Source organism: Pelophylax lessonae (genome assembly GCF_965119305.1).
Source record: "Pelophylax lessonae genome assembly, chromosome: 7".
Lineage (NCBI taxonomy): Eukaryota > Metazoa > Chordata > Amphibia > Anura > Ranidae > Pelophylax > Pelophylax lessonae.
The window spans coordinates 215,259,652-215,273,217 of record NC_138774.1 but is presented as its reverse complement, the minus strand read 5'-3'; the positions used below and the strand labels follow the sequence as shown (position 1 = coordinate 215,273,217).

The following is a 13,566-nucleotide window of genomic DNA, read 5'->3' as shown; positions in this document are numbered from 1 at the left end:
CCTAAAAACGCCCCTCCATGTTATTCTATGGCCTCATGCACACTCAGACGTTTTTGAGCTGTAAGTGGCTTAGGCGTTTTTAGGCTGCAACAAGAACCCACCACCTGCGCGTTCTGAGGACCAGCGTTACAGCGTTAAAAACGCCTGACGCTGCTAAAAGCTGAATAACTTTGCTATAACGTTGCTTAACGTGCGTTAAGCCACGTTATACGTTTTTTTTTCTTCCATTCAAAATCAATGGTTCCCTATGGGATCCTATTGATTTGAATGGAGGTCGCACCGCAACACCGCAAGTCGGATCCGACTTGCGGGGTGACTTGCGCTGTGGGAATCTTGAGGGGGAACGCCACGCCAAAATGGGAAAAAAACGGCGTGGGGTCCCCCCCCAGGGTTCCAAACCAGGCCCTTCGGGTCTGTTATGGAATTTGAGGGTAGCCCCATGCCGAAAAAACGGCGTGGGGTCCCCCCCAAAATCCATACCAGACCCTTAACCGAGCATGCAGCCCGGCAGGCCAGGAAAGGGGAGGGGACGAGCGAGCGGCCCCACCCCCCCTGGACCACACCAGGCCACATGCCCTCAACATGGGGGGGTGTTGGTGCTTTGGGGCAGGGGGAGCTCTGCACCCCCCACCTCAAAGCACCTTGCCCCCATGTTGATGAGGACAAGGGCCTCATCCCCACAACCCTGGCCGGTGGTTGTGGGGGTCTGCGGGCAGGGGGCTCATCGGAATCTGGAAGCCCCCTTTAACAAGGGGGCACCCCAGATCCCGGACCCCCTCCCTATGTGAATGGGTATGGGGTACACTGTACCCCTACCCATTCACCCCATAAAAGGCAGTGTATGGAAATAACGACAAGAGACGTTTTGGAAAGTTTATTAAAAATCTTCATCCGACTCTTCTTGTCTTCTCCTCTCCGGGGTCTTCTCCGGGGTCTTCTGCTCTTTTGCTGTCCGCCCTTCTTGTCTTCTCCTCTCCGGGGTCTTCTGCTCTTTTGCTGTCCCCCTCTTCTTGTGTTCTTGTCTCCGGGGTCTTCTGCTGTCCCCTCTTCTGCTGTCCTCTCTTCTTTTCTTCTCCTCTCCGGTCTTCTGCTCTTTTGCTGTCGGCTGTCGGCTGTCTTCTTCCTCCGGCCCTCCTCCGACGACGTCTCCGCTGATTATGCCTATCTCCGGTCTCTTCAGCTTATTATATAGCCATTAGGGGCGTGGCCCCGATGACGTCATCTGGAGGCCCCGCCCCCTCATGTCACAGATGACGTCATCTGTGACATGAGGGGGCGGGGCCTCCAGATGACGTCATCGGGGCCACGCCCCTAATGGCTATATAATAAGCTGAAGAGACCGGAGATAGGCATAATCAGCGGAGACGTCGTCGGAGGAGGGCCGGAGGAAGAAGACAGCCGACAGCCGACAGCAAAAGAGCAGAAGACCGGAGAGGAGAAGAAAAGAAGAGAGGACAGCAGAAGAGGGGACAGCAGAAGACCCCGGAGACAAGAACACAAGAAGAGGGGGACAGCAAAAGAGCAGAAGACCCCGGAGAGGAGAAGACAAGAAGGGCGGACAGCAAAAGAGCAGAAGACCCCGGAGAAGACCCCGGAGAGGAGAAGACAAGAAGAGTCGGATGAAGATTTTTAATAAACTTTCCAAAACGTCTCTTGTCGTTATTTCCATACACTGCCTTTTATGGGGTGAATGGGTAGGGGTACAGTGTACCCCATACCCATTCACATAGGGAGGGGGTCCGGGATCTGGGGTGCCCCCTTGTTAAAGGGGGCTTCCAGATTCCGATGAGCCCCCTGCCCGCAGACCCCCACAACCACCGGCCAGGGTTGTGGGGATGAGGCCCTTGTCCTCATCAACATGGGGGCAAGGTGCTTTGAGGTGGGGGGTGCAGAGCTCCCCCTGCCCCAAAGCACCAACACCCCCCCATGTTGAGGGCATGTGGCCTGGTGTGGTCCAGGGGGGGTGGGGCCGCTCGCTCGTCCCCTCCCCTTTCCTGGCCTGCCGGGCTGCATGCTCGGATAAGGGTTTGGTATGGATTTTGGGGGGGACCCCATGCCGTTTTTTCGGCATGGGGCTACCCTCAAATTCCATAACAGACCCGAAGGGCCTGGTTTGGAACCCTGGGGGGGACCCCACGCCGTTTTTTTCCCATTTTGGCGTGGAGTTCCCCCTCAAGATTCTCACAGCGCAAGTCGCCCCGCAAGTCGGATCCGACTTGCGGTGTTGCGGTGCGACCTCCATTCAAATCAATAGGCTCCCATAGGGAACCATTGATTTTGAATGGAAGAAAAAAAAACGCTGCTAAAAGCAACGTGGCAAAACGTGCAATAACGCCAATGGAAAAAGCTACTGAAAGCACGTTTTTACAGCTGCTTTTTCCGGCGTCAGAACTAACTTTGACGTACGTTTTTTCTAACGCCCCGTGTGCATGGGGCCTAAAATCTGAATTGTATCTTAGTGCAGACTTCTGGGATAAACAGTGAGCCAATCACACAAGCAGGAAATTATATTTTTGTAGGCATTCTGTACACGGCAGTATACAGATTGCCCCAGGGTTGGTAGGTAATTTTCAATAACAATATGGCCTGTGTAGCAATTGATTAAGCTCTTTTTTGCTATTTTCTTTCTATAAAAGTGGAATTACCCTTTACGTTACTTTTTTGTTTCCATTGACTTCCATGTGGAGAGAAGCAGTTGTGACGGGAACAAAAGGTGTGTTGGCACAGTCCCTAACCTTGCCCTTTTCAGATGCATTACTCTAGGTATCCCACCAAAGAGTTAAAGGCCTCCGAGCATCACCAGCTGCCAGTAACTCAGCTCTTTCCCCTGGCACTGAAAGATGAGGCTCTGCTGCTGAGAGTTCCCCATCTCCAGGAGACACAAGACAGATGCTTGCTGTGTAACAGACTCATTTATTGGATTGCCTCTTGTCTCTGCATAGAACACCATACTGCCGCAGGCGTGGGTGGGAAAATGGCGCCCGGAGCAGATTCTGTGCGTCTGCCCGGAGTGATGCATTAATGTATATGAATACAGCTTAGATGTATTGGTCGGAGCTCCTTAATCAAAATGTCCACCACCATAAGAAATGAGGACCACACTAACAGGCTTCGTCTACGTTCAAGGTTTACTCTATGGCTGTCCCAGACCAGTATTTAAAAGAAAAAAAAATAATACAATTTAAAGCTGGAAATAGAAAAAAGAAAAACCTCTTGCTATGGAGCTCCCCCAGCAATGCAAGGGTTAAATGTTCATTCTTGCCTAGGGTACCAGTAAAAAGCAAATTTGCTTACCCAATCCCCCACTCTCGCAGGCTCCTCTTTCAATGGGACCGTTCCCATGCAGCCTTTCCTCCTCAGTATTCTGGTCAGTGCTCCGAGCTATGACATCATCACATACAATGCAAGGCTGTCAGTCCTACCGTGTAAGTGAGGACACCAAGGGGTCCGATCACAACCCAGAACATTGGAGGAGTAAGTGCTGACTTCTGAAGGAGCGAAAGAAAGTGCTTTTTACTGGTACCCTACACAAAAACAAGCATTTTTGAAGTACCAGGGGAACCCCACTGCAATATAATAAACATATATATATATATGTATGTGTCTGTGTGTATGTGTATATATATATATATATGTGTGTGTGTGTATATATATATATATACACGTGTGTGTGTATGCATATATATATATATATATATATATATACACACGTGTGTGTGTGTATGCATATATATATATATGTGTGTGTGTGTATATATATATATATATATATATATATATATATATATATATATATATATATATATATATATATATATATATGTTTATCCTTAACATAAGAAGAGTCGGCATGCTTTCTTGCTCAGGGTATTGTGAGCTGCACCGTACATGTATGGCAAAAAAAGATTTGGAATTCTCGCCATCCAGTCAGGGGCGTAACTACAGGGGATGCAGGGGTTGCAATTGCAACCGGGCCCCATGCTCCAGGGGGCCTGTGCGGCTCCCCTGTACACCTGGATAGGAGGGACGGCGGGGGCAGCATGTAGAAAAATCACTGTCCTCCTTTTTCCTCCCTTTAGCTGCAGGAGGAAAATGGAGGAGATTGGTTCCTCTGTATGCTGCCCCCGCCACTCCTCCTATCCAGTTCACTTGTGTTCTGCTGTCTCTGGGCCCCTGTGTGCTCCCCTGGTTCCCCCCCCCCACTGTGCTGCCCCCCCCCCACTCTGCTCCCTCCCCTCTTCTGCCGGCTGCTGCAGGGGATGTGTCACAATAGAGAACAAGGAAGGGGTCGGTAAATATGTAATTTACCAGCTCCTTCCTTTTCTGAATGGACAGAGTCATAGTCAGTGATATTGTGAAAAAATAAAAATGATAAAAAATAATGCAATTGAAATACAAAAAAAAAACTACTGACACCGGTGGGTGAAGTTCCAGGACCGGGCCCTGGCATTCCACCACCGTGGGGGAGGACCCAAGATGGCAGGAAGGGGGCCCACTGCAGAACTTGTGAAAGGGTCCCACTGTGGGACCGTAATAAAGGGCCCTGGGATCAGTGGGAAAAGCCCCAGGCTTGAAGGGAAGGGCCCCGGCCAGAGGTCTGGGGGCCCTTCATGGTTTCTTGCACCGGGGCCCTGAAGGTTCTAGTTACACCTCTGCATCCAGTCTTGTGATCCAGGCACGTCCCACAGTGATTATCCCAGTGCTACTATGCTGGTGCTCTTTAAATCATATTTTTTATTTTAAAAATGATATCTGTCACAGTTGGTTTGTGATATTATTCATAAGATATGGGTTTAACTTGGATATTAGTGGTAATCAGGGTTTTATATTTAATTCACTGGTTCTTGTGTTGCAGTGTAGCACACATTATTACTGCCGCTGTCACAAATTAGTCAATTTATTTTCACATTAAACCAAGGCGCAGGGTTTTTTTTATATATATATTTTTGTAGCTAGTTATTTGCTCTGGCTGCTAGAGTGTTTCAGATTTCTATTTTCATACAGGATTCCCCATAGAGATGCACCAAATGGAAATGTTGGTGCCGAGACCGAAAGTTCAGGATGCACTAGGCCAAAAACCGAAAATGACTGTTTTTAAAAAATATATATATTTTGATAAATAATTATTATTATTTTCAACTTTTTAATTAATATCATGAATTTTAAATTAATATCAATTTGTTGTCGGCCACTATTGGCACCTTTTAGCGCAAGAAAAGCTCAGTGAAAGAAGTATCCCTTTAAATTCTATGCATGTCTTCACACTGGTCTGTTGCGCTTCTGTTGTGGTGTTAAAAAATCTTGCTAGTTGCATTTTTGGTCAGTTAAAAAATAAATAAAAAATGCACCAAAAAAAAAACACCTCTGCGGTGAAATGCATTGAAAACGCAGCAAGAATGCATTAATAACGCACCCGTGTTACTATTTTGAGGCGTTCTTTGAGTCACATGACTTATGAACAACACACCATAGGCACAGGAAAAAACACAGTGAAATCGTGGAAAAATTGCAAGTGTGTTTGGCACTTTTTTCTCATCGGCAAAATGCCAATGACACCATTTTCAGCTTATGTTTCACCTGCTGAAATTTCGGTGCATCTCTAATTTCCCATAATCCTCATCCCCCTGCTCCTGTAATAGTTTGCAGGGAGAGTACAGGCAACCTTTTGCAGGGAATATGGCTTCTTGGCAATATTGTCAGGTTTATTACACTGGATCAGGGATTCCCAAACTACGGCCCTGCAGCTGTTGCAGAACTACACATCCCATGAGGCATTGTAAAACTCTGACATTCACATACATGACTAGGCATGATGGGAATTGTAGTTCCTGAACAACTGGAGGGCCATAGTTTGGGAATCCCTGCACTGGATTATTTAGCATGTGTTAAAGGGATATGCTGGTGGTGTACTGGTTTAAAATGCAACACTTGACACTGATTACTCCCAAGTTGCCTTTGTTTTGAAGTATTTCAGCACATGGAAGGGCCAATCTCACTATATACAGAACAGAAGCAGGTAATGGCCTTTACTGAAATCCTTTTGATGGCCAGGACTTTTTTTTCCTGAAAAATTTGGGACTTTTACTTTTGGATTTGAGTTTAGCCTGCCATGGCTGTGTCCGGTATGGGGCAGAATCTCCCCACTGGGGCCCAGATGGCAGTAAAGACCCAGCGGGGGGGGGTTACACCCTGCCTTTACTATACATACAAAAACAAGTCGTCTTTGGCTGGTATTGATCTGTATTGTATTGTTAATATATACTGTATAATCCATAGCAATTGATGCAGCAATTTATTAAGATGTTGTTTTTTCTGTGTTTTTCAGCCACTCCGAAATGTAGAAGTATAGACTGCGTCTTGAATATGAGAGATCCCTGTCCTAAGGACTCTTCAGAATGCGGTCACTGTATGAAAGGCTACGTGGAGGCCATCGATGGCACGTGTGTGCAAACCAACTCAGGTACTCCTCCGAAATATCATTGTCCTGAAGTGTTGAGTTTTCTGATTCTTCCCTTAAAGAGGTTGTAAACTCGTTCAGAAAATTTTTTTTTTTTTTACAACCTGCAAGAGAAAGACATAATGAGCTAGTATGCATCGCATACTAGCTCATTATGAAATACTTACCTTAGAACGAGCCCCCGCCGTGCCGCTCTCTTACCTGTATGATGGGCGACATGTTCAGTCGCCTGTCTTCCGGGATCGTGGCATCCGGCCATCTGATTGGCCGGAGCCGCGGTGACGTCACTCCCGCGCACGCGCGCGGGAGCGGACGGTCACGGCACGGGGCTCTGAAGGAACGGCACGATCAGCCGTTCCTTCAGAGCGCATGCGCCAGTGACGTCACTGGCTGCATTAAAGGTTAATATCTCCTAAACCGTACATGTTTAGGAGATATTTACAGTACCTATAGGTAAGCCTTATCATAGGCTTACCTATAGGTACAACTTCCTGAGGAGGGTTTACTTCCTCTTTAATATTTAGGCTAGATCCCCATTGGCTTTGTACAAGTCCACTAAATTTACCGTGCTGTTTTACCTTGGTTAGTGTCAGTCTTCCCAGATGTGTGATTTTAATTCTAGGTGGAGTATGGCAGGCTGAGTCAGCCCTTGGCGTCTTGTATGTCTTCGTATTCAGACACGGAGATCCCTCAGCCATAATTCCTAACTCTGTCTACTGAGAGTGCAGGGCAGTCGGCTAAATTCACAGGTCTACAGCTATGTGAAATGTTGTTTAACCCACCTTGTAATCTAGACACCTCTGCCTGCTAGCTTGGCTGAGCTGGTGACCTCGCTTTTCTCCTTTGCAGTTAACCAATACAACTGGGTTATCAGACCACCCCAGCCTGTGACTAGACCATGAAAGAGCAGAAAGTACACTGATGACATCGTCCCTCTGCTCTCTCTTCTAATTAGCATGTTTAGGGAGGGAGATGGAAAGCAGAAGGGTCCTGATTGGCCAAGAGGTCTGCCCCTCCCTCTCCCAGTCTGTGTGATGTTGTGTAGGGAATGGCAGGAGGCGGATATTAAAGCCAAAACCATAAATGTAATATTTCTCTTTCGTTCGTTGACGGACACAACTCTTGATCTTCTTAACCATTGGGTTATACTGCCCCCTACAGGAGTAGGACACTAGGCAGAAAAAAAATCTGTCCCAGGGGGTATACTCCCTCTTTCTGCTATAGGTACTCACTTTTTCTTCTGCCTAGTCAGGATTTATGACCAAGTTCCTCGCTGGGATCTCTGGTCCTGGCAATTTTTTCTTTTTAGAAAGAATTTTTTCTCCTGGGTTTTTCTCTTTTCCTGTGAGATCTCCAATCAACTGCCAGACTGGGCGATGGGCTGGATAATCTATATCCAGTGGTCACCCCAGTCTGGCCAGCGAGCGCGCGCAGACCTCAGCTTCACGCTACGTCGGCCATGACATAGACCCAACAGACGGGGCTATAGTTAAATGTCTTGCAAGGTCGCATTCGACTGGGTCTCGGTCCTCCTAGCCGACAGCCCCCCATTTGGATGAAGAGGAGGTTCTGTCAGGAGCGGTGCTTGCCTAGTTCCTGTTATAAGTGACTGATTCCCCCCCCCCCCCCCTCTCCACCTGGAGGGTTTTGGGTTGGACGTGGGCGCCTCTATGGGACGGTTGGACCCCTGGGTTCCCCTCCTTCCCATCAGGCACCCCCCTCATCGGTCTGGTGGTCCCTATGGGCCATATCACCCCCCATTTCCCCCCTCCTCCTTTACTGATGCTGGGGCTGTGGGATGGCCTGGTCCACCGCCTTGGGTAGGGGCAGGATGCTGTGCTGACAATGGGGGCGGAGGGAAGGGGGGTCACCGATGGCGATCGGCTGTGGGGGGCTGTACCTGGTGGGGGCTCCCTTCTTGCCTGTCCCAATTTCTGAGGCCTAGGGATCCCTCCTGGGTGCCTCGTGGTGCCACCATTTTGCTGTAGCCTGTGTGCTCAGTGCACAGCAGCCAAGTTTGGTGGCCATGACAGTGGAGCCCCGTGGGTGGCGATTTTGGCAGTGGGAACCCCTCCTCATCCCCTGGTGTTGACTCCTGGATCTTTTCATTTCCTGATCACCACACGTGGCGTGCAGATTATCCTGGTGGCTGTAGGTGCCTGTTTCTGCTGGGTGGAGAGTCTGGGGGGGTCCTCTCCCTCTCTCCTGAGGATAGATTAGGTGCTCTGTTACTGGTGATCCAGTGGTGCTGCAAAGAAAAGAGCAACACCGCTCAGGCTTAATCAGCTGTGCTCTGCAAACCTAGCTGGGTGCTCACTTCAGCTCGCCACCGTGAAAGTATTCGTAGAAAAAGAAATAGGTTGCACTCCGTCATGGAATGTGGTTGCTTGAATTTATTGAAATATCGCCATGCCAAACAGACAGGAACTGTTAACGTTTCACACGGGTCTCCGTGCTTGTTCACAAGTTAACCAGGAGCATTATCAGTTTGTGTTGTTACCCTTTGGTGTTGCCTCCGCTTCTCGGGTCTTCACAAAAGTGTTGGCCACAGGGCTAGCATTGTTACACCAGCGGGGGATCGTGGTAATGGGCTACTTGGACGACCTCCTTCTGCAAGCGGAGTCTCCTACTGCTCTGGTGGAAAACCTGGAGATCACCATTCGAACTCTGAGAAAGTTCAGCTGGATTCTGAATTTTCAGAAGTCTGCTCTAGTTCTGTCCACAAACCTGAACTATCTGGGTCTGACTCTGGACTTGACCTTAGCCAGAGTGCTCCTTCCTCTGGACAAACTCCAGAAACTGTAGGCTGCAATTCGTCTCCTGCTGTCCAGCAGATGGTCATCCCTCCGGACTTGCATGCCGGTCCTGGGTTTGATGGTGTCGAGGCGGTTCCATATGAGATCCCTGTAAAGGGAGATTCTGGCCAAATGGGACAAGACTCCGCAGACTCTGGACAACCAGATCCGGCTGAGCCAGAGAATGAAAGAGTCCCTGATATGGTGGCTTCGTTCTCTGGCGCTTCGGCTAGGCAAATCCTCCCCCCATTTTGTATTGGACAGTGGTCACAATGGATATCAGCCTGTCTGGCTGGGGAGGTGTCCTCTGCAAAAATTCTTCTCTGGGGCTCTGGACACCGGAAAAGTCCAGACTACCGATCAATGTCTTGGAACGAACATTGGATGGATCGTCTTCAGAGATGTCCAGTGCGCAGTCAATCAGACAATGCCACGGCTGTGACTTATGTCAATCACCAGGGGGGCACAAGAAGTGTCCTGGCGGCTCTGGAGGTAACTGGCATTTTAAAGGTGGGCAAAACGGTTTGTTCCAGCCCTCTCTACCATACACATTCCCGGGGTGGAAAACTGGCAGGCAGATTACCTCAGTCAGCAGGCGTTGGACCAAGAGGTCCAACGCCTGCTGGACCTCTTGGTCCCTTCATCTGGAGGTGTTTCATCAGTTGTGTCTCCGGTGGGGAATTCCCGAGGTTGATCTCTTGGCCTCCCGGATCAACAGAAAGGTGCAGAGGTTTGTGGCTCGGTCACGGGATCCTCTGGCAGATGCCAAAGACGCGTCAGTATCGTCTGATTTATGCCTTTCCTCCTCTCAAGCTTCTGCCAAGACTTCTACTCAGGATCGAGGCAGAGGGGATGATCTGGTGCGGCTGGTCGCCAACATTCCTTGGAAGCTTCCTCTCAGGGAGGATCTGCTGTCCCAAGGACCAATCTTCCATCTTGAATTACAGCCGCAGGCTTTGATGGCTTGGCTGTTGAACGCCAGGTGCTGATGGATAGAGGTTTGTCTGAGTTGGTGATTCCAACGCTTTTAAAAGCTAGGGAATCTACTTCCAGGAAGATTTAGCATCGTACGTGGAAGAAGTACATTGCGTGGTGTGAATCTCTTTGGGTTCATCCTCGTTCTTTTTCGGTGGCTCGGATCTTGATCTTCTTTCAAAAGGGGGTTGAGCAGAAACTGGCCTTGAGTACTATCAAGGGCCAGGTGTCGGCCTTAGCGGTCTTCCTTCAACAGCCCTTGGCCACACACTCCCTGGTGTTTACTTTCTTCAGGGAGTTTGGCACTTGGTTCCTCCAGTGCAGTCTCAGTTACTGCCTTGGGACCTCAATTTGGTGCTCTCAGTCCTCCAGAAGCCTCCCTTTGAGAATCTTCGGGAGATTCCCCTGCTTACACTGTTCCAGAAGGTGGCCTTTTTGGTGGCTATCACCTCTGTGTGCAGGATGTCAGAATTGGCGGCGTTATCCTGTCGTTCACCTTACCTGGTTCACAGAGATAAAGTGGTTCTTCGCCCCTGTCTCTGATTTTCATTTGAATGAAGACATTGTGTCCCAGGCCTAAACATCCAAAGGAAATTGCTTTGCATGCCTTGAATGTGATCCAGGCGATCAGGGTGTACCTGGCAGCTATGTAGTTTTTAAGGAAGTCAGACTCACTATTTGTGCTTACGGATGGACCTCGGAAAGGGTTGTCTGCTTCCTCTGCGACCATTTCCAGATGGATCAGACAGACAGTGGTTCGGGCCTATTCCATCAAGGGTCAGGTTCCTCCTTTCCCTGTCAAGGCGCATTCTACTCAGGCACTCAGTGCCTCCTGGGCCTTCAGTCATCAGGCGTCAGTGATGCAGATTTGCAAGGCGGTCCCCTGGTTGTCGGTGCACACTTTCACACAGGTCTATAAAGTGGATGTGTTGGCATCTGGGGATGCTTCCTTTGGCCGCAGTTTTTCAGGCTGCTGTTTAGAGGACCTGGTCCTCTTTTAGGGTGTATTGTTTTTTTTCAGGTGGACTCCAGTTGTTTTGGTTGAGCTCCTGTTTACCTGGTTGGCTAATGTTTAGTCTTGGGAATTTCTTTTTCGCTGTTCCCACCCCTCATGTTTAACACTGTTTTGGGACGTCCCAATGGCTAAGAAAATCAGGAGCTGTGTCCGTCAGTGAACGAAAGAGAAAATGTGAGTTTTGACTTATCGTAAAATCCATTTCTCTGATGTTCCTTGATGGACACAGCACCCGCCCCTCTGTGGAGTTGTAATTATTCTGATACTGCTTGTAACAAAACTGAGTACTGATAGCAGTGTATACTCCCTGGGGACTGCCCATAGGCGAAGCCAGACTTTTTTCTGCCTAGTGACCTACTCCTGTATGGGGGGGGGGGGGGGGGGGCAGTATAACCCAATGGTTATGAAGATCTGAAGCTGTGTCCCTCAATGAACATCAGAGAATTGGATTTTACGGTAAGTCAAAACTCCCATTTCTCTATCGTCCACCGACGGACGTGGCTTGCTGCTTATACTGTATACTCCCTGGGGACTGCCCATAGACAAAGCCAGACTTTTTTCTGCCTAGTGTCCTACTCCTGTATGGGGGCAATATAACCCAATGGTTAACAAGATCAAGAGCTGTGTCCGTCAATGAACATCAGAGCAATGGATTTTACGATAAGTCAAAAATGCCATTAGTGCAGCTTACCAATCCTTAGATGTAGTGGCTGCATTCGTTTTCTTTTCTTAGGCCATTTCCTTCTGTTTTCACTTGGTGATATTGCCAGTAACAGTGCCCATTCTGGATGAAGGAGCACAGGGGCAACCTTGGATAGCAGCTTTGTCAGTCTGGGGGGGAGGGGGAGTGTTAGCTGTACTAGCAGATTTAGATAAACTAACAAACTGAAGCCGAACTCCAGCTCATACTTTATAAGAAGTTACAGCAACCCTTTTTTCCCTTTTGGGATAAGGGTTTTACATACATAAATAAAAGCTGATCATTATAAGTACCCCTGTAAGTGGTTTGCCTCACCTGTTTAAACGGCTACATTTGGAGGAGAGCTTGTGTTTTTTTAAAAACAGACATGCTGGCCAGATCAACAGAACAAAATAGCCGTAACAGCTGAGAAAAAATAAACTGCGATGTAATAAATGTTTGCTTTTGGGCTTAATACTGCTTTAGGATATATTCCAGTTTTCATGCTAGTTTTATATAAAAATAAATGTAATCATATTCATGAAACACATACCTAGAATAAATTGTCTTTCAATATCTGCCTGGATCAGTGATTAGGAGACAAGGTCAGGCAGTGAAAGAAGCCTTGAAATTCACATAATCCTTCACTATTTGTGTCTGAGGTCGGAAAGACCTCTATGGTTTGGGAACATGCTGGTGAATTACAATCTAGACAGACAATGCTGTGATGACGTGTCCAGTGTGTCCTCTCTCTGTATTAGGAGTAATACAAACACCGTTTATAGTCTCCTGCATTATACAGCAAGCAGTCAAGTGTTTGAAAGCCATATAAAGTATTGTACAAGTGAAAAACAAATATACAGATTTTGGTGTGAAGGTGGAACAGAGAGTCTAGGGGTTCAGCGGCTTTAAGTCCCAGAAATGGGCTCAAGGTTTGCTGCTTGCTTTTTTCTGCTGCTTTTCATCAGCACCGCATTGGACTTTATTTATTGGCTACTCAGGTCTTTGCATTGCTTACAGGCAGTGTTAATTTCGTCGACTAAAACCGACTAAAACGTATTCGTCAACTAAATTAACACAATTTTAGTCGACTAAAATACGACTAAAACAATTCAGATGACTAAAATACGACTAAAACTAAAATGGCATTTTAGTCCTAAGACTAAAACTAAATTGAAATTTGCTGCCAAAATTAACACTGCTTACAGGTCAACAGAATAGGGGACTTTGGAAAAGATCGGCTGTGATCTGTATTGTTTGGGTTCGTTTAATTGCCCACTGAACTGTATTGTGTATCTGCCCTGATATTGGGGTGATTGGCTCAGTAGTCGAAGCAATTTTAGCGAGTCTATGCCAGTCTGAACTGTTTAAGGCACTGGTATGGAACCTTTTTTCTGCCAAGGGCCATTTGGGTATTTATAAAATCATTCGGGGGCCGTACAAAATTATCAACTTAAAAATGTGCCTGTTATATTTGGTCAAAAATTTAATTAACTCACCCCTAATGTGATGGCTGCAACTGCTTCTCTTTGGTGAGGTGTGTGATGTTAGCTGGTATAGATGATGTTGCTACTCGCAACTGGTTTTCCAGGTTTGCGTCGGTCAGTCTGGAGCACAGTCGACTTTGTGGTGGTAAGTTTTGAAA

At 47.7% G+C, this 13,566-nt stretch overlaps 1 protein-coding gene across 1 annotated transcript in view; it reads left to right on the top strand.

The window, feature by feature from the left end:
- Positions 1-13,566, top strand: part of NPDC1 (neural proliferation, differentiation and control 1) — a 225,501-nt gene that overhangs the window by 145,169 nt on the left and 66,766 nt on the right. The window contains exon 2 of the mRNA XM_082262847.1: positions 6,326-6,460. Within this exon, the coding sequence (XP_082118973.1) occupies positions 6,326-6,460 (135 nt within the window). The remainder of the gene's footprint in view (positions 1-6,325; positions 6,461-13,566) is intronic.